The 21,454-nt window shown below is 37.2% G+C and overlaps 1 protein-coding gene across 2 annotated transcripts in view; it reads left to right on the top strand.

Annotated features, from left to right (window-relative positions):
* EDIL3 (EGF like repeats and discoidin domains 3) overlaps positions 1-21,454 on the top strand; it is a 358,208-nt gene that overhangs the window by 224,491 nt on the left and 112,263 nt on the right. For both annotated transcript variants that reach the window (XM_084881777.1, XM_084881776.1), the window contains one exon: positions 11,910-12,091. In XM_084881777.1, coding sequence (XP_084737903.1) covers positions 11,910-12,091 — 182 coding nt within the window. The remainder of the gene's footprint in view (positions 1-11,909; positions 12,092-21,454) is intronic.

Raw genomic sequence — 21,454 nt, 5'->3', positions numbered from 1 at the left:
AAAGAATATTTTGCATATAAAATGGAAAAAGAACTATCTACTTCCTGAATAAAAAGGTGATGCATGTAAAACATGGCTGAGCATGTGTGTACTCCATGGGTCTCCGGGTAGTCACAGTGAAAATAAATTTCCCACATCAATGACTTTTAACGTTTGCTTTATAATAAACTAGAGGCCCAGTGCACAAAATGTGTGCACCAGGATGTGTGTCGCTCAGCCCAACCTGCACCCTCTCCAATCTGGGACCCCTGGAGGGATGTCCAACTGCCCGTTTACGCCCGATCCTACTGGGATTGGGCCTAAACGGGCAGTTGGACATCCCTCTCATAATCCAGGACCTGCTGATTTTCAACTGCTCACCTGCCTGCCAGCCTGATCACCCCCTAACCACTCCCCTGCCAGCCTGATTGATGCCTAACTAACTGCTCCCCTGTTGGCCCAATTCCCCCAACTGTCCTTCCCTGCAGGCACGGTCACCCCCAACTTTCCTCCTCTGCTGGCTTGGTCACCCTAACGACCCTCTCCTGCAGACTTGACTGCCCCCAACTGCCCTCCCTTGCAGACCTGGTCCGTCCCCTGCTGGCCATCTTATGTGTATGTGGGGGCAGCCATGTTATGTGTTAGTGTAATAATCAATTTGCATATTAATGTTTTATTAGATAAGATAGAGGCCTGGTGCCTGGGTGGAGGCTGGCAGATTTGCCCTGAAGGTGTCCCAGATCAGGGTAGAGGTTCCCTTGGGTCGTGGGGTGGCCTGGGTGAGGGGCCTTTGGTAGTTTGCAGGCTGGCCATGCCCCCTGGCAACCCAAGCAGAGGCCTTGGTATCTGGGATTTATTTATCTTCGATAATTGAAACTTTGTAGCCTTGATTGGAGGCTAGGGCAGACCAGGGCAAGCATAAAGCATGGCTTCCTCCATCGCCAGGGAAATCCAAGCCTTCTGCTTGCTCTGAGGCTGCAGCTATTTTGTTGAAATTTATTTATCTTTTATAATTGAAACTTTGTAGACTTAAGTGGAGTCCATGGCTGGACAAGATGTGTGGGAAGCTTGGCTTCCTTCATTGCTGGGGAAACCCAGGCCCCTTGCTGGCTCCATAGCTGCAGGCATTTTGGTTGGGTTAATTTGCATACTCATCCCTGATTGGCTGGTGGGTGTGGCTTGTGGGTGTAGCAGGGGTGTGGTCAATTTGTATATTACTCTTTTATTAGATGGGACTAGCAGCCCAGTGCATGAATTCATGCATGGGTGGGGTTTCTCTGGGTGGCCTACAGAAATCGGGCTGAAACCTGCAGTCTAACACATGTACAGCTCCTACCTACTGCTCTTGCTCATCCTGAACCCACTGTGCCTGCCATGGGCTCATGCCCAATTAGTCCTTATTGGACGATCCCTGAATCTGGTGCCCTCCCAAGGGGAAAGGCCTGTTGGATCGGGCTGAAACCTGCTCTCTCCAACATCCCTCAGGGGGAAAGGGTGTCCCAGATTGCTAGAGGGTACAGGCCAGGCTGAGGGACCATACCCCCCACCTGTGCATGATTGGGCTGGGGAAGGATCATGGGAGGCGTGTCCAGCCCATCTTGTTCAGTCCCAATCAGCCAGTCCCCAGCAGCAAGCTAACCTACCAGTCAAAGCATCTGCCCTCTGGTGGTCAGTGCACGCCATAGCGAGCAGTTTAAAAGGCTTAGCATTCATTAGCATATTATGCTTTGATTGCTTGTTCAGTTTTTCTGCCATTTGGTCTATTTGCATATTACCCTTTTATTATATAGGATAACAATGATGATAACAATAAAAGTGATATCTATCACTAAGTGTATATCTATTGTCATATTGTTTATCATGTGTGTACCATCTATTGTTTCTGACCTATGCAGAAAACTTATGGTGGATATTACTCACCCTGTAAACATATGATTATCTCATGGTTTTCATACTTTGCTATACATTAGCATCACCCATATAGTTTTTTAAAAATGAACATATCTGGTACAGCATTTTCTTTCATAGCCTTACCAGAATTACAATGAAAACAGTGCTGATGAACTGATATAACTGAAAACTTGCCAAGACTCAATAAGTTACTTTATATACATCAGCAATCTTCAGTCATGTACATTTATTGTTACCTTAATTATTTCCCAAATAAATTACTTATATTTGTAAATTTTATATTCTACTCAAATTGTGAACTTATAAATCTATTACTATAGAGCACTTTTTTCTATTTTTTTTAACCTATACAGTTTTTTGTTTGTTTGTTTGTTTGTTTTTAGCTGAGCAGCTAACTTTTAAAAGTACTAAGCCACCCAGCATATATTGTCATAGCAACTGGGCTGAACAATTTATAGTTCACAGACCCATTTCTTCTTTCTGTAGTTAAAGATGGTTTGGGCAATGGAATAAAAATTTATAATTAATGAAATACTGTCTTACTAATGCCAGGTAAAATTCATGTCATTGGTTCTCTCTATTTTTGTGTAATTTATAATTCCTGTATATTAAAAATAATAGCTGCATGATGCTGTATCCTATTGAGTATTAGGTTATAAAATAGCTGCTATTACTATTCTTTGAAACATTTGACCAAAGTGAATGGTTGCTAAGAAAATCAAGTCACCATTCTCTTTATTTGTATCGGAATTTTTACAAATGCTCGTACTTCTTCCATCTCTACTTTGGGGTAAATAACGTGCATTATTTTATGTGTGTGACTTGATTGCCTTTACCTGATTCCTGGTTGAGTCTATAAACATATAAGTAGGGTGATGAGCTATCCAATATGAGAAAAAATGGTAAGATGGAAGAAATTAATCTTATATAGTTCCAAAATGATAAAGCATTAAATTCTCTTTTGATTAACAGCTCAAGGAAAAACATGAAATTTCTTTTGACCAATTTTCAAAATTTACAAGTTCCTAATGGGCAGTCATAAGATTATTTGTTGTTTAAAACTTTATAGTTATCGTATATTTTTAACGTAAGTTTATAAGAAGCATATTTATTTACTTGATCCTTAGGCAAAATTACATAACAATAATGTATTCTGTTTGAGCAGACTAGGGAATAGCAGATTATCCCATTATAGATATTTTGTTGAACATAGCAAATATTCTCTACTCATTTTTAGCATCTGAAGATTTAAATCTAGGTTTAAGAGTTTTAAATATCTTTACTTTTCTGAAGTGTATGTATGCATTATTAGTTAGCTTTATAAATATTGTCTAATGAAAGTGAACATTTAACCTGGAGAGAATATAATACCAGGATCTAGTTTGTCATTGAATATAATAAATTTGAAAATAAGCAAAAGTTAAATTTTCTATTTTAATAAGCTGACCTATATTCATTATGTTATAAAACACATCCAGTATGACTTTTATGAATAAGGGGTAATATATGAAAAGCTGGCTTAGCTTCTATAGGTTTAAAATAAAATTGTTATCCTGTTAAATTCTCCTACAATGTCTTTTCTATAAAGTGATAAATTATCCTTTGTTTTAGTAGCTTTACATTTGTTTTGTTTTAAAATTCTCTATTGAATCATCCTTTTCAAAACTACCAAAGGCATTGCAAATACTATGTGCAAAGCCTTAATGATCCTTTCTCCTTTAGGAATGTAAAGGAATTCATCTTCTGCCTCAAGTCTATCCTGAAAATGCTGGCAAAATATATGTTTGTTGTGTGTGTGTGTGTTGTTGTTGTTGTTGTTTTGAAAGAGAAAAAAATATGTAGCTGAGGTTTTCACTTAAAGGGCAGACTTTTAAAAATCATTTTTAGTTCCCTTCTCCAAAGTCAATACTTCTCTGACTATATGGGCAAACCTATTTATTTTCTATATAACAAACATTCTATTTTTAGGAGCGAATGAATAATGTAGATGTCTCTAGAATTCAAATAAATAAAGCATTTATTATGTATTTCCAGGTTCCATCTTGCTCTTCATCCTTTTTTTTTTTTTTTTTTTACTGACTTTTCAAAATGTTCTAGCCTTAAAGAGAGCCCATTATGCCATACCTTGCCATCTGCAACAGCTTCCTGTTTAATTTATTTAATTCCCTTTGACCCCTGGAACTCTGAGTCTTCATACTTGACCTGAGGTAACATTCAGTGTGAAGAAAAGAATAACTGCATTGTACAGAAAAAAAAAAATAGCTAGATAGCTGAAACTTGGATTGGGGACTGTGATTTATCTCTCAAATAAAATGAGTATTTGACATGCCAATATTACTTAAAACAAAACATCAGAAGTGGTCCTTTGCGGCACTTATCCTGATATGCATTTACAAAAAAACCAAATAAACAAACAAACAAAAAGCTTGAAAGGTGTGTCCTCTGCATAGAAGTGCTGGAATACTTACATTTGGTATTCAACTCATGTCTTGAAGCAACTGAATCCCACCTTTAGCTTTACCTTGGCATTATACCTCTTTCAGATAGATCTTTTCTTGGAAGCCAGAATACATCTGCAGTTTTTGAATTGCAGGCTTTTGCCTCCATAGACAACTGTTTCATCAAACCATGTTGTTATCTTTATACTTGGTGGGAGATGAATTTGCAGACTAAGTGGAAGCCTGAGTACAACTCACTGAAATTTTGCTTGGCTGCAAAAGTGCACACAGCTCTTGAATATCCCATATGCTTCTCTCTTTGGAAAGAATGAATCTTAAGTAATTAAAATGCACTTCTTTTTCCCTGAAGCAACACTGCGTACCACAATAGGATGATAATTTCATTCGATTTTCTTTTTTACTTTCATAAATTATCTCAGTAAGAGTTTTAGTTTTTGAATACTAGAGTCCATTGGCCCTACTGTTTAAATAACACCAAATACCGACATTCTTCATCAATATGCTAAAAAAGTAGCTTCGAGGAATATGATTGGGCAGTTTTCTATTATAATTTAGCTTCTTCATGAGTTTAAGGTTTTCCTGAATTCAAAACAATTAATTTAAAACTGATAATATATCATAATTGACTTGAGATAACACAGTGTGAAGAAAGAAGCATAACCACATTTTACAGGAAAATAGCTAGATGGCTGATAATTGAATTTGTAATTTTATTATTGCTGTTTTTTATTGAAAGCCTTAAATTTCCCCTGCCTCCAAGAGCTAATTTTTATATAGTTCAAGCATTCCAGCATACCAAGAAAGCATTTTGGATTTATATCCTCACCCAGTATGTAGAATCCTTAGAGTGATCATATCTACATTCAGAAGATTAATTCAGTTTCAACAAAGAAAGAGAAGTAATTCAAAAAAAGCAACAATTTATTTTAATTTAATTTACTTTAATCCACCATATTGAGAATAGAAAAATGTGTAAGGCACTGAGTTAAGTGCTTTGCAAATATAAATAATGCAAAAGGCATGAAATAAAACAAGTTTATTATCTAAGAGAAAAATATGCCCAAATAGTTGTTTCTCATCATTTATCTTGGATACCTTTAAGCTTTCCAGTATGGAAAATGATCTAATATGGTTTCTAATCACGTGAGGAAAATTCTTTAGTGGCCACATATCACAGGCTCAGTCTTGAAGGCAGTAAAGAAAATTAGCATTTATCTAGGCTAAGCAGTCCACCTGATGCAAACAAATAGCCTTTTCTCTAAGGTACACATGCATTTTATGTGCAACCCAAATAAGCTTAACTAATTTTTGAAAACTGTTTTGATGATCTTGTGATAACTAGTTTTTCCAAACAAGGTGACTATGGCCATATGTGAAGTTTATACACTCATATAAAGAGGTAGTCTCTAGGAGTGGAGACAAACAAACACCGCCAACGGAATTTTCCCTCTAAGTCCTTTTTTTATATATATATAATTTTTTTTAATTGATTTTGTACAGAGAGGAAGGGAGAGAGATAGAGAGTTAGAAACATTGATGAGAGAGAGTCATCGATCAGCTGCCTCCTGCACACCCCCTACTGGGGTTTTGCCCGTAACCAAGGTAGTACATGCCCCTGACCCGAATCAAACCTGGGACCCTTCAGTCCCCAAGCCGACGCTCTATCCATTGAGCCAAACCGGTCTCAGCCCTCTAAGTCCTTTTAAGGTGATCACTCTCAGTGCCTTGACAGGGGGCTCACCCCAAGGGATGCTCCACAGGAGTTTGTGAATGAGTGAGCCCGGGAAGGCTGTGTGCACAGGTCCACCTTCCCACTCTCACTGTGTGCAGGGAGCTCCTTCGCCATCTCCTCATCTCCCACAGCCAGAGCAGTGCATCTAAGCTCTCTCCCTGATACCAGCCTATCTCACCATTCCTGTCTTCATTCCCTCCCTGGTCCTCTTTCTTCTGACGCCTTTCCTCAACACCAGAACATAATAGCCTAAGAGAAATGGCAAATGTTTGAGGGCTTAGAAGAAAAAAAAAAATCTTCCAGGCTTCTTTTAACCTTTGGGCCACAGTGTGAGTAATAGTAGCCTTGTTCTCGCCCTCATCGATTTTGAGCCTGGTCTCAAGACAACTCTAAAATAAAGCAAACACCAGGAAGAAAGGAAAGGCTGCCATCCAAGTGGCACAGAGAGAAGTGTATGCTGGAATCAGCATTAATTTCTGCAGTAATCCATTCGCCAGCACTTGTGTTCAGCACAATTATCGTGCTAAGCTAAGCAGAGCAGAGGACTCCACTCCTGTAAGAAGATGAGATGCTCAGAGAAAGAGAGGACTGGAGATATTTAAAGGAGATTTGTTTCTTACATGGCTTTAATTCGAAATCCTTTCATTCTGAAGAGGTCTGGAGATGGAGATAGAGCAGATGAAAGCAGTATCCTGTTACGGATTCAGCCGTGCATCCCACTTATTTGAAAGGCTTAGTCAGCGCACTCAGGAACAAAATGGGAGGCATCTCGAGGCAGTGCTTACTTGTCAGCTACAAGATCAATAAAATGCAGGTGCCCTTCTTTGCCACACTCCATAGGATGAGTTTGCAGAGTGAGGACTTCACTTGGAAGCTGTTTTATTCACAAGGACTTGGCAAAAGTAGGGAAGCGCTCTGCGGTGGGCACATGAGGCTTGGCCCCAGCCGGTCCAGCTGCTCTCCCTGCTCCACCTGCCGGGTGACATCACGCACTCGCTCAGTCTGTGTGCACAGCAGAGCAGCAGGGCCTCCGGTCAGAAGGTATTTCCAGGCCACGCAGATGATTCAGGCAGCGCAGTTATTTTAACTGGTTATATAAACGATGCCTTAAAACCTCTGGTAATCAGTGTTGATTGGAATCCTTAAATTAGGATTGTTTTCAGATCTGACAGAAGCAAGCATGATAGCAAAGATGCACAAAAGCAAATCTAATGATCAGAAATGGTAACTCCTGTATCCTCCTGCCATATTTGGTGCCGATCAGATTGCCACGGGGCCCACTCTGCAGATAACAGTAGGCAATTTCAGAAACACCTGCTGGCTGAGTGGCAGCCTTTTGAAAGAAGTAACCCACTGGACTGTCAGTTTGTTTTTCATTACAAAGAGATGTCTTTCCTCCACTCAGCATATGCATGATTTCTAAAGGCATCTATATCCATTTACTCTTGAGAAAATAAGGGAAATGATATTTTTAATTTTTAAAATGAACTAGAGGCCTGGTGCACTAAATGCGTGCACTTGGGGGAGGTCCCTCAGCTCAGCCTCGCAGTTCTGGAGCCCTCGGGAGATGGCTTAGACCCACTCCTATCGTGGAGGTGGGAGAAGCTCCCACCACTACCCCTGTGCTCGCCAGCCATGAGCCTAGCTTCTGGCTGAGTGGCACTCCTCCTGTGGGAGCACACTGACCACAAGGGGGCAGCTCCTGTGCTGAGTGTCTGCCCCCTGGTGGTCAGTGTACATTATAGCAACTGGTTTCACCAATTGGTCAATTTGCATATTAGCCTTTTATTATATAGGATTACACATATAGAGTATAACAATGTTAGCTGAAACTTTTACTGTTTAATTACCTTTCATATTTATTTCATAATTAAATTTCCTCTATAAGTATTTATTAGGTGTCTGCTAGGATCAAGTCTTGCTGCTAGGTACTATGAGGGATGCAATTCCTGACTACTAAGGGGCTCCCCATTTTATGGGGCAACATATGGACACACATGATACATATGGGGCAGGGAAATTCTGGGTATGGTTTGAGCAAAGAAGCAGGTTTTCACTTTTCAGTTCTGTTGCTGCAGCCTGGTTGATGTGACTGTAGCCCACCAGGTTCAGCATGGCAATAGCAGGTGGGACAAAAACAGGTCATTCCAGAATCAGCTTGTGAAGAATTACTGAACTCTTTGCTTTATCAATTGATATTATTTAATGTTTATGAAGCAGAGCATTTTGGCTTAAATTCCATACTCACCTTTTATGAGTTTAACTTTCCTCCTCACAAATGTCCTCATTTATTATATAGGCACAATAACTTTTATCCTTCAAATATTATTTTGATATGTGAGGAATTACATGTACATACTGTTTTCAAACTTCAGAATGCTCATGTAATATTCAGTTCCCCATTATTTCATACCCTTCCCTCCTTTATTTGATAGCGGTGGCAACTACAGCTCCATATTATCTTTCTTTTAAGCATCTTATTGTTTGCTGCTTAAGGTCACTTAATCTTAAGTGTATGATCATTTGCATTCTGAATTGCAACTCCTTCAATTAGTTTTCATAACTGTTGACTTTAATAGGTCATGGAGGAGGTGGATAGCACAGGCAAAGGGAAATTGGATTTTGAACCTTTTATTATGATGACATCCATTTGATGTGGTCCAAACGATTAGTGAAGAAAAGCTGCTGTCCTGATAACTTTCCAGTGTGAAGTAATGAGAATTGGATTCGCTTATTAGTTTACTGTACAGGAAAAAAAATGCCCCAATGATGATATTCAGCACATGTTTCTTGAGCTCTTCCTGTGTACAAGACATTGTGAGCATTTAAGGAAGTAACAGTGTAAACAGCCAGCGCCTCCTCCATTGGAGCTAATGGCCAGGATCTCCTCTCCTCGGTGCTAAAGAGAAACATGCATGAGACTTTATAGACCCAAGCTCATTATTTTTTAACGATGTAAAGTTACCAAGGCAAAAACAATTTTTTTCCCTTTTATTTCCTCACAACTAGTGAATTAGGTGTTATCATAACCTCAATTTTTAAAATGAGGAAAATTGAGGAGCACTAACCAGTAAGGAAATAAGCTGATCCCTCACAGACCCCTGCCACATTCAAGACCCTCACCCCGCCTGCCATACTCAGGTTTCTTCGTTTGTATTTTACTGATTGGCAGCATGTAGGATATGTTGCAAATTCTTATTTTTTTTTTTTAAATCATGTGGAATTGAGAACTGAGTAAAGAAATATTTGTAAATTTGACATAACAACAAGACAGCTTATGTGAAACACTTTGTAAACTGTGAAGCCATATCTATTTGTATTTTTTGTTTGTTCGTTTGTTTGTTTGTTTGAATGAATGACTAGTGAGGACACAGCAAAGATTTAGAGTCCTATGGCTTTTGGTTTATATGATAATGCAACAGTTCACAGCCAATAAAGGGAGGTTGGTTGGTCAAGAGAACTGATAAAGTAGGCATTAAATAGTGTGGTTTGAGGACTAATCACTTTTTAAACTATTACAAAAAGGTGTCCAATTCACATAGGGTGTTTAGAAGTACACAACTAAATGGTACAGAGTTCTTTCTGAGGCTGTCATGCAGTCCAATTAATCAAAGCTGGCTCCCTGGGTCAGCCACTCTACTGACTGGCCTGCAATAAATGGCCTTCCTGCCTGCTGCATTTCTCCACCCAAACATTGCACAAACCAAGGACAAGGAAACTCGAGGTGCCCTTCATGGCAATATTCCTAAAAAGTCAGCCTCCTGAAGTTGTTTAAAATCAAAGTGTCATCATGAATGTCTCAGTACTTTCATGAAGTCTGTAAAAATCGTACAGCATGGAAACTAAAGTAAGAATCCAAAGGCATTTGAGTTTTCTACATTAATTATTTTGGAAAATGAAAATCAGATAATCTGTAACTCCTAGTACTGCAATTCTGAAAATGAATGACTTCTTGATTTAATGACTTCACAATGATATAGTGCACCTTCATGAAGTGCTAAGCAGCTCTAATTACACGTTTTATAAAAGATCTTAGTATCTAAATTTAACTTATCGAGTGATTGATTTATTAATCATTAGTCACAGGGAGTCAATTTTTGGTGTATTAATGTCATTTTACAAATAAGGTCTGATTAAGATGGTTGCTTATCCACATACCCTTGTCCTTTTTATAAACAGTGTTTCAAGGTTTTAAAGCAATGGGAGAAATGTTAGTGATGTGCTTAGAGCTACTTATTCTCTGCTCATGAGATAGAAAAAAGAGATGTTCCCAGTGGGAAACATCTTTGTAAATTTTAAAAATATGATATTCCAGCTGAAGATTTCTTTTCTTCATACTTTTAAACTCAAACTGATATATACTTTTAATAACAGACAAATGCTGGACCTTAATAGTAATTAAAATATATAAAATATGCTTGGTGGCCATCACTGACCAAGTTGGCTTTTATAGAGTGGCACTTAATAATGGCAGTGTGGTCCTTTAATATTTTCAGAAATTCTGAAAAATTATTGTATATTTTATAATAAGGTTATTATATTTATTATACAGATCTAATTTGGCAAAAGTTGAGTATATTGTATGAAATGTTAATGAAATTAAGAAAACAAGATGTTACCTTTGATTATTTACTAGAGGCCCAATGCACAAAAATTCGTGCAAGAATAGGCCTTTCTTCCCTCAGCTGCTGGCCCCAGCTTCCCGCAGGCACCCAGGACCCAGGCTGGCTTCCCTCCACCCTGGGAACATCAGGAAGGGCGTCTGGAAGATGTCCAGTCTAATTAGCATATTACCCTTTTATTATTATAGATAATATTACTTAATGAATTTCCAAAACTGAATTTAAATAAATGTATGTCCTAATGAAATATTATAAAAGTCAAGTATAGGTAATATAAATATATGTAAGTTTTAGATGGATTTAGGTCTATTCTGTTTTTAAAATTTAAACAAATTTGTTATCTGAGATTATACATTTGAGTATTTTATGCTTTAATCTTAGTATTTTAAATTTTTATTAGGAAATTCTCCTAAATTTATGTCACAAATTTAAAGAAAAATAAGAGAAGAGAAAATAGTTAAAATATAAGTTCAGAATCCCAATATGTAGTTGTGAATTTAGACATAAAAAATTAGAAATATAAGTATTTTAATATTTGATTTACTGAGTGGCATACATATGGTTGTGTATAAAGTCAGAGAGTTTTCCTGTTTTCTTTATAAAAACAATGTGTCAACGTGTTTTCTATTATTTATAACATAGCACAAGTTATTACTGTAATGTTTTTAAATGTTGACAGATTTACACATTGCTTATTTTTTTTTGTGAAATCACAACTGACACTAGTTATAAAAATGTAAGTTAAAAATTTATAGTAGTGTGAAACACTAAGTCAGTGTGAAAATAATTCTGATACAAACCTAGAGGAAGGCTAGGGAAAAAAACAATAGATCAACAGATATTTATTGAGAACTTATGATTTATGAGGCATGCTAGTCACTAGGAGTATAAAATATGAGATAGGCCTTTTAAGGGCATTATTCTTTTATTGGCATGATCACCAGCCAAAGGGTAATTGTACATAATGTAGTCATAACGCAGAAGGGAAATGTCTGTTCAGAAAAAGGAAGAAGAGAGTGCCCTGAGGAACAAGACATATTTCTTTCATGTAGTGATCTGTAGCCTCTGTAAAGTGTGTGTGGCCTAAGTGGTGCCATGATACAAATCAAAATCATTTTTAAAATATCTCTTATCAAATCTAACTACCGCATTTCAAATGTGGGTTATATCTAATAACATTCACCTTTCTTTCTGATTTGTTTCCAGAATGCTCGGGCCCATTGGGAATTGAAGGTGGAATCATATCAAATCAGCAAATCACAGCTTCATCGACCCACCGAGCTCTTTTTGGACTCCAGAAGTGGTACCCCTACTATGCTCGCCTTAATAAGAAGGGGCTTATAAATGCCTGGACAGCAGCAGAAAATGACAGATGGTCATGGATTCAGGTAACAGATGGGATGGGAGATGGAATGAGATTTCCTGCTAAAGAATGGCCAGAGTCACTTCAGAGAGAACGCCATGAGAGCCCAAAGTGGCTTTTCTTCATGGTCACAGAGGAAAAGACAGTTTACTTAATAGTCCAAATTGGCTGTCCACTCTGAAACTGTGAAAAACATTGATGAGGGTTAAAAATTTTAAATCTTTGGGTTATGAATTTCACTATTTAAGGTACATGTAAAAGAAAGGGTTTTTACCATAATTGAAGACGTTTTAATATATACTTTCATTTATTATCATCAACCAGCTATTTTTCAAAACAGGAGAACACAATGCTCGACTGAGTTAGTAAGCGATTTTCCAAAGATGGAATAGATGGTAGCAATTCCAGTTCCTTATATTAAATTCAGTTAAATGCTTTTTGGCCACTTAGCTGAAGTGAGACAGTAAATTACATATTAAGAGGACACAAAAGGTGCTCAAACCTGTGTTCTGTGAAAAGATTATTGCTCTGTTGGAGGCATTAATAATATCTAACAAGTCATTGATGAGTGCTAAATAGAAGGAAAATCCAGTACACAATGGAGTCAGAGAAATAGGTAATTAATTATCATGAAAAGCTTCTCGGGAAAGATAGATTTTGAGGCAGGCCTTAGAATAATGTCTTTCAATAGAGACTAGAAGCCAAGGGAATAGCATGATCAGAGAGGTCAGGTGAGAATCTGGGCAACATCACAAAGAAAATCATGATTTGTGTATAGGCTGCTGGAGGAATGTGTTTACATTTAGAGTGTGAGTTTAGTGTGCCTTAGCGTTGTTACATACTAAAAGCTTTAGCTTTATTTTTTTGGAATAAGAAGCTATTACAGAATTATGATTTATTTAGGTAGCTGATCTGTTTTATCTATTTACTACATATTTTGTGCCAAGGTAATTTTTAACATGGGACTCTTCGATGTGACATTATTAGGTGCAGTGTATAGGGGCTGCTTTACATGCAGTTGATAGGAAAGGAAATTAATTTATGGCCAAATAGCTTATTTTAGGAATAGGGCCATAATTTTCTTCAGATGATTTTTTTGTTCAGGTTTCTTGTGACATTTTACATATCCTGTATATGTTTATTTCATCCATATGACTCTACACGGTTACCTGATATATATTTTTTTGTTTTATGAATTTATATTTGCAGAAATTACTTCTTTTAATATATATATATATATATATATATATATATAGAGAGAGAGAGAGAGAGAGAGAGAGAGAGAGAGAGAGAGAGAGAGAGGATTTATATATATATAGTTGATTTTTATATATATAGTTGATTTTTTACAGAGAGGAAGAGAAAGGGATAAAGAGTTAGAAACTATGTTTCTCCATGAGAGAGAAACATCCATCAGTTGCCTCCTGCACACCCCCTACTGGGGATGTGCCCGCAACCAATGTACATGCCCTTGACTGGAATCGAACCTGTGACGCTTCAGTCCATAGGTTCAATGCTCTATCCACTGAGCCAAACTGGTCAGGGCCAGAAATTGATTCACATTATTTTTCTAATCTATAGCCACATGTGCAATGAGAATTCCAGATAAAAGAAATGGCACATCCATATAGTTTCAATCCCATTCTAATGAATAGCCAGCCCATCATAGTTTAAAATAGGCCTTCCCCACTCCCCAAAAGTGCTTGCATTCTATTTGCTAAAAATTAATCCAGAGACCATTTTTATTTGACTATTATGAAATGCATTAGTGAATTTAGTTCATGATAAAACTTTAGAAATTAAGATTTAGAACAGAAATTGCAGGACAATTGAATGATGGTATCACCAGTTTGCATCAAGGTTTCTGTTCAGCAGATTATGCTTGTGAACTTCAGTGACTGCCATGTTTTCAATAAACTATAAGTAACATGCTTTTCCAGTGGTTTCTCTGAGAAACTCTGCATTAAAATTTCTGACATTCTGATGTCTGATATTTCATTTTAGTTTTTTCCAGTTTGTTGCTTACTTACCACTAATACATCATTATGCCTTTCAAAGTATAAATGAATGTTTTTTAAGCCCATGATAATAGGTAGATAGATATAACCTAATCAACTTACATAGAATATTTAAATATTTATTTTACTTTTTTAAAATATATTTTTTATTAATTTTTTTTTACAGAGAGGAAGAGAGAGGGATAGAGTTAGAAACATCAATGAGAGAGAATCATCGATCAGCTGCCTCTTGCACACCCCCTACTGGGGATGTGCCCACAACCAAGGTACATGCCCTTGACTGAAATCGAACCTGGGACCTTTCAGTTTGCATGCCAACGCTCTATCCACTGAGCCAAACTGGTTTCGGCATATTTATTTTACTTTTAAGAGCAATTTATTATAATTACTATTATTATAATTATTTTGCTATTAGTGTGCAGATTATAATGAAGTCTTAGAGAATAATAGTAAAAATAAATAAAAAGGGTTTCATATTGAATGAAGATATCTTGCAAGTAATGGGAAGAAAATTGAAAATTCACCATTGGTATTCATTAACTAGAGGCCTAGTGCAGGAATTCATGCATGGGTGGAGTCCCTCTGCCTGACTGGGGGTTAGAGTCCATTGGGACTGGCCAGCTGTGGGGAGGATCGCAGAAGGTTGGCTGTGGGAGCTTACTGACCACCAGAGGGCAGCTCCTGCATTGAGCAGTTGCTCTTTGGTGGTCATCATAGTGGAACACTGCCCTTTGGTGCATATCATAGCTACCTGCTGTTCATCCAATCATCTGGTCCTAACAGTTGCTTAGGCTTTTATATATATAGATATTTGTGATTGTGTTCAGAATATATATTATGTATTGTATTATTTAATAACTTACTGTCTAAGTTTTTTAAAAAAATATAAAAGGTTATCCCTTAAAAATCATATTTAAGGGGCTCTGGGAAGACAGATCATGTGCCAACTTTTCTGTGTTGAACATTATTAATTTTCTTGTCATTTAATTTTTAATCAGTCCTTCAAATGAAACATTCAAGCACTTTGCTTAAACTCACTTAAAAGGAGCATAGTATTCTCTTAGTTTTTCAGGTGAATGACTCACATGCACTAATTAGTATTCAAATCCATTTTATTCCTTGTCTTGATGAATAAAAATTAAAATTACCATTTTAATTTTAACACACTCAAAAAGCAATCATTGATGGCACCTTAATATTCATAGTTGGTTCTGGATGTAAAGGATTGATCTAGTGAATAAAGTAAAACTGAAATATGGTATTATGTTCAAGTTTTTTTTCTAATCTTTATTTCCCTAAATGATTTTTTCCAATGAATAAATTGCCACCTTAAACACTAACTGGTTCATTAGAATATCAATTTCTCTTTCTGACTGACATGTTAGAAATAGCAACTTTGCACAATTATGGAAATACTAGAGGCCTGGTGTACAAAACTTGTGCACTTGGGGTGAGGGGGTAATCCCTCAGCCTGGATTGTGAGAGGGAACATGCCAAGCCGAGGGACCCCACCAGTGCACGATCAAGGCCAGGGAGGGATGATGGAGGTTTGGCAGCTGGGGAGGGACCACAGGAGGGCTCCAAGGTGTGTCCAGCCCATCTCACTCAGTCCTGATTGGCCGGAACCCAGCAGCAAGCCAACCTACCAGTTGGAGCTTCTACCCCTGGTTGTCAGTGCACATCATAATGAGCAGTTGAATTGCCTTAGCATATCATTAGCATATTATTCTTTGATTAATTGAATGGCCAACCAACCAGAGACTTAGCATTTTAGACTTTTATTATATAGGATGTCTTGGGTTAGCTCATATATAAATGCAAAAACTTATTTATACCTTCTGGGTACTTGGCTACCTGACTTAGGTGAGTCAGGATGACTATTTGTTTATTTTGAAAGATAATTATTTCTGTTATTTTTCTTTTTTATAGCTACATGTATTAAAATACTATATGCTTAAAATTTTCTGAAGTAATTGGGTTTTAATGTATTTCCAGTTTCATTTTTTATTATTTCAACAAACATGTACTGAACAAATATCTCCACTGTGTTCTACTAGGCACTGTAGAAAAGACAATACTTGCCTTCAAAATGCTCTCAAGATATAGAAAAGCAGTCCTGGCTGGTGTGGTTCCGTTGAATAGGTGTCATTTGTGTATGGAAAGGTTGCCAGTTTGACTCCAAGCCAAGGCACATGCCGGGTTGCAGACTTGACCCTTAGTCGTGTGTGTGTGTGTGTGTGTGTGTGTGTGTGTGTGTGTGTGTGTGTGCAGGAAGCAGTGGTTAGATGTTTCCCTCTCACATGGATGTTTTTCTCTCTCTCTCTTTCACCTTCTCTCTGAAAAATCAATAAAAATACATTTTTTAAAAGATATAGAAAAGCAAGTGAGGTAAATATAACCACAAACTTTTGTGACCTCATCTCTTACATCATCTCCTAGCCATTTTGTTTGCACAAATGGCCTACTTTTAGTAGAACTTTTGTTAAACTAAAAACTAGTTGAACATAATATATAGAATATGAAAGGAGAGAAATCCCCATTACACTATGTATGTATGTATTACATAGCTATCTCATTACCTGCGAATCAATTTGATGTGTGTACCTAGGCAAAGCCATAATTTTCCTTTGAAAGATAATTTACCAGTATTTTCAATACTAGTATTTTATCACTGGGAAAAATTGGTTTTGATCTTTCTCTTTTAATAACTTATTACCCTTTTTAGAAACTGTGAATATGATCTTAATATGTCCCTTTTCCATATGCCAGAGTCTGTGGGGAAGAGATACTCGTTTCTCGAGCTTGAATGTGCACAGAAGTCACATGGCTCACTGGGTGAAAAGAGAAGCATGTACATTGCCCCACAGATCTCCTGCAGGTCGTCCCTGGACTGCACTGTAACAATGTGTTTCCTCAGCTCATAAACCCTGGATTTGTACTGCTCGAGCTACATTCAAACATCAACCAATGAAATTTAAAAACTCTTTTGCTTGATGATGTGGCACTTTGTGGTTGAAATTGCAGGTAGGGATAACCTCACAAGTAGGAGGAAAGGAAAGAACAGTGAAGAAAAATGAGGAAGGATAGTGGGAAATATGTGACCCAGAAAATCTCTAAACCGTAGGAAGGCAGAACCATGTTCTATAGCTTGGTCAGAAGTGCATCCACTTTTAGTAGCAATTCATAAGTAAGTAGTCCATTGTACAATTTATAAGTATTTTCAACTGTTAATATTCCCAAATGGCTATTTTATTCTTTATTGTTAGAAAATTTAAAATATCTCAAAGCAAGACCATCTGACTTTTGCATTTGTAAACAAATTAATAGTGTAGAAAACATGGGCCCAGAAAAGAATTATGCAAGTGCAAATTATGTTACAAATTTACATCCTGTAGTACAAATTCCATAAATAGTTGGTGGTTGTTTTTTCCCCCCTAAAACTTTGTGAACAGTAGAATTCAAAATGGTGTAAAAAGTATAGTAACATTTATTTCACTGAAAAGTCTGTATATAATAACTGTGAAAAGTTATTTTGTTCTTATAGACACTTGGAGTTCCTTGAGACACAGAAACAATTTTAAAAAACGCCAGACTTAAGAAGTAGATTTTGTTTTTCAGGTTGTTTCTAGTTATAGAGCCCAAATTACATATGTATGTGTATTGTATATGCATACACGTATGTATGGGTTCTAATCTATCTTTACTGCTTCTTCATTCAAGCAGAAAATATTTTAGCCTTTTTTTCCCCCTGGAAAAAAAAAGCTACATTTCCCTTTCAACTCCCATCCTTTTTAAACACCTCTTTAAGCCAATTACCTTGGGACATTAATATATTGCTTTTCTAATTATATCTTTAAAAAACAAAACAAACCCATAATAATCCTGAATGGAAAACTACTGTTTTAAGTTGTTTGTTAGAAATAAGCTTTCTTGCATAGGCAGGTGTGTTTAAAAAAGGTGTCAGTTTTTTGTTTTAAAAGCAAGTCACTTAACATTAAGTAAAGATGACTTCTTGCCTCTGTACAAAAAGAATATATTTAGTCTCTAATTATTTGGTCATTTATCACCTTCATACTAACATAGCAGCTTTAAAGGATGTGTTTGTGAGCTTAACTTCAGATTCTATGAGCTATGGAATATATGATTAAGCATGTAATGATTATTCTCTAATTTAAAACAAGCTGTACAAGTAATCTCTTCTCTTTCCTCTAAGCTGCTTCCTCTGACTTCCAGCACCTGAGGCCTCATTGGCCTGGATTTCTTGCTGATCCTCCAATTCATCTGGCTGTTTGCTGCTCCTGTGCTTTAGGCATATACAGTACACTTTAAGGTTCATCTATGGGGACCATCTACCAGCCTTCTTTAAATTCCGCTCTTTTATCCCCTTCTCTATAACATGATTCCTGGAATTCCTGTTTTTTACCTCCAAAGATGGAAGTGACTACAGTGTCCTTTTTCTCCATTCTGCCAGCTATTTATTTATTTTAATCATAGTAACTAACATACCTTTTCAGTTACAATTTACCTTTCTCTTTCTTGTCCTTTACCCACTTGAGCATAGGAATTACATCTGATTTGAATGGATTTCCATAGCACATTGAATTTAAAAAATGCAATAGGTACAGATTGTTGAATAATAGAAGAAGAGAGACTATTGAACAAAACAAGTGTTGGAGAGGTAATCTTTATTTTCACATAGTCCGTGTACTGCACTGAGTAGTACTGAAAATGCCCAAACAATTCAATTCACTGTATTCAGCTATTATATACTTACTAGGGGCCCTGTGCATAAAATTTGTACACATTAAAAGGGAATTAATTAGAGGAAATATTTTAATATTGCTATTTGCCCTTTATAATACAATTGTCAGAGATGAAAGAAAATTAGTAAGATGTATATGAAAACCTTCCTCCTGTCAGAATCTGGGATGCACCACAGGACCTAGAATCAAGTCCCTGCCCACCAACCACACATGCTTCAAAAATGCAGGAGACCCAGACCCAGCCAACCCCACCCTGTCAAGCTCATCTGGGGGTGTGGGGGAGGGCACAGCCTCAGGTCCCCCGGCTCAGCACCAGGTGGGGGGCGCAGTCTCAGGTCCCTGTCAAGCCCACACAGTGGAGAGCACGACCTGAGGTCACTTGCCCTGGCCAGGCGCCATACAGATTCAGGTTCCTGCTATTCAGTTGTGATGTTATGGTGTCACAGCTAATTTGCATATTCCTCTATTATATACATAGATAATTGGGTTGTGCCATCTAAGCACCATGCCACTGCTATCATATGTGGTACATCTCCCCACAATACAGAGATTGCCTTATCCATCTGGGCAGCAGGAGGATCACACTTTCTGCAAATCTGAACAGCCTATACTTTCCTCTGTAATCAATGCGAACCACTTAATAGGCAACATTAATTGGGCATGGGTGATATTTGTAAGGTGTTTGCCCAGAGGTCTGCTAACTAAGTCCTGAGTACCAAACCCCAAAATATTCATCTTCTTCATTTATGCTGTGTTCCTGAAATGTTAAAAATTAAGTTTGTTACCTTCCTGCATATTTTTATGAATTTGTTATCATAATTACACTATCATTGTTTGAAATGTTTGTTATAATTATTCATAAAATATAAAATATAAAGAGTTACAAGGAATAACTTTAACATGATTTTTACTATTAAACTCTTAGTAGATAACTCAGTAAAACACCCTATATGAAAGACTTTTTTTAAAATCATATTTGCTATGTATTTTGGCCATGAGAAAAACATTTTTAATTTAACTTCTTTATTAACAAATGTTGAGACTTGAAATGCCTTGTGTTTCATTTTCATGAATTACCAGGGTTATCTTTTAGCTTACCATACTGGTGGAGTGAAGTGACCATAATCTGAATTGATTGAAAGTAACCAGTCACCAGTGTCGTGGAAAAAAAATTAAACATTCAGAGTTCAGAATCTTTACTTTCATAATCTACTTTGATCAAAGTCATAGTTCCCTCTTCAAATCTCTTCACATGACTATCCAAACAGCCTCCGGGCTATACTATATTCCAATATGGCACTTAGGACTAAAGGAGATAGTACACTGATTTCCTATCATTTTTCAGAGTTTCTTATAGTAACTTTTCCTATATTATTAAAAGCACTCCTCAGTATTCCTGTGACTGTGAATTCAGCTTCAACCAAAGGTGCTGAACCGGCTTATGAGATCGGCCCTATAAAGAAATGCTGCTTATGAATTAGTCTGCCAGCCACTGCCCCAATGCAACAATTCATCCTAATATGACTGCAGGGGTATCTCCCGCACCGCATGTCCTGAGTCCCTAGGGGTGAGAAATGCAGGGAAGCGGGGGGGGGGGGGGGGGGGGGAAAGTGAGTCTGAGCTAAAGGTTTGATTGTACCTTCATGTTGATCTTCTGGGAACTAGTTGGGTTACTATTTGGATTGGGCTGAAGGAATCTCTTATTTCCACTGTAGACACTGAGTGAACTTGTTCTGCTCAAACACATCAGTGAAAACCTCCTTGTGTTGAAATTGTGACCAAGTACCAAGCCACCTGGCCTGGTTCTGAAAGCTTTATTTTCTTGAGACAGTAATTAATTGGAAACCCTTTCCATTTGGGAGCGTTTGTTATTGTTGTTTAAAATTAGCTGACAAGTTATCTTGGTAATTAGTAAAAGTTACTATATTCACGTATATGTATGTTACAAATGAATCTCATTCTCCATAGTATTATATATTAGTGTGAAGATGCTTTTAACAGCTATCACTATGTGTTATTTCTAGTGTTTTACATGTATTAATTCCATAATTTCATGTAATTGGTATTATGATAACTCTAATTATTCAGATGGGGAAATCTAGGCACAGAAAGAAAAGATGTCCAAATCTAGTAAACTAGTAATTTGCACAGTTGAGATTCAAATGCAGGCATCTTGTGTGAGAGTCCAGCTCTAAACTACTGGTAGCCTCTATACTGTCCATTTTTTTAAAATTTTAAATTCTTTATTGTTGAAAGTATTGCATATGTCTCCTTTTCCCCATTGACCTCTCCCCAGCTGCTCCCACCTCTCAGCACATGCCCTCACCCCCCTGGTGTCTGTGTTCATGGTTTAGGCTTATATACATGTATACAAGTCCTTTTGTTGATCTCCGCCCCTTACCCACACCCTCCCCTACCTTCCCTCTGAAGTTTGATGGTCAGTTCTATGCTTCTATGGCTGTGGATCTATTTTTGTTCATCAGTTTATATTGTTCATTATATTTCACAAATGAGTAATATCATATGATATTTATCTTTTCTGGCTGGCTTATTTTGCTTAGCATAATGCTCTCCAGGTTTATCCATGCTGTTGCAAAAGAAGAGTTC

Source organism: Pipistrellus hanaki (genome assembly GCF_964339955.1).
Source record: "Pipistrellus hanaki genome assembly, chromosome: 4".
NCBI lineage: Eukaryota > Metazoa > Chordata > Mammalia > Chiroptera > Vespertilionidae > Pipistrellus > Pipistrellus hanaki.
This window is presented reverse-complemented; position numbering and strand designations above follow the sequence as displayed.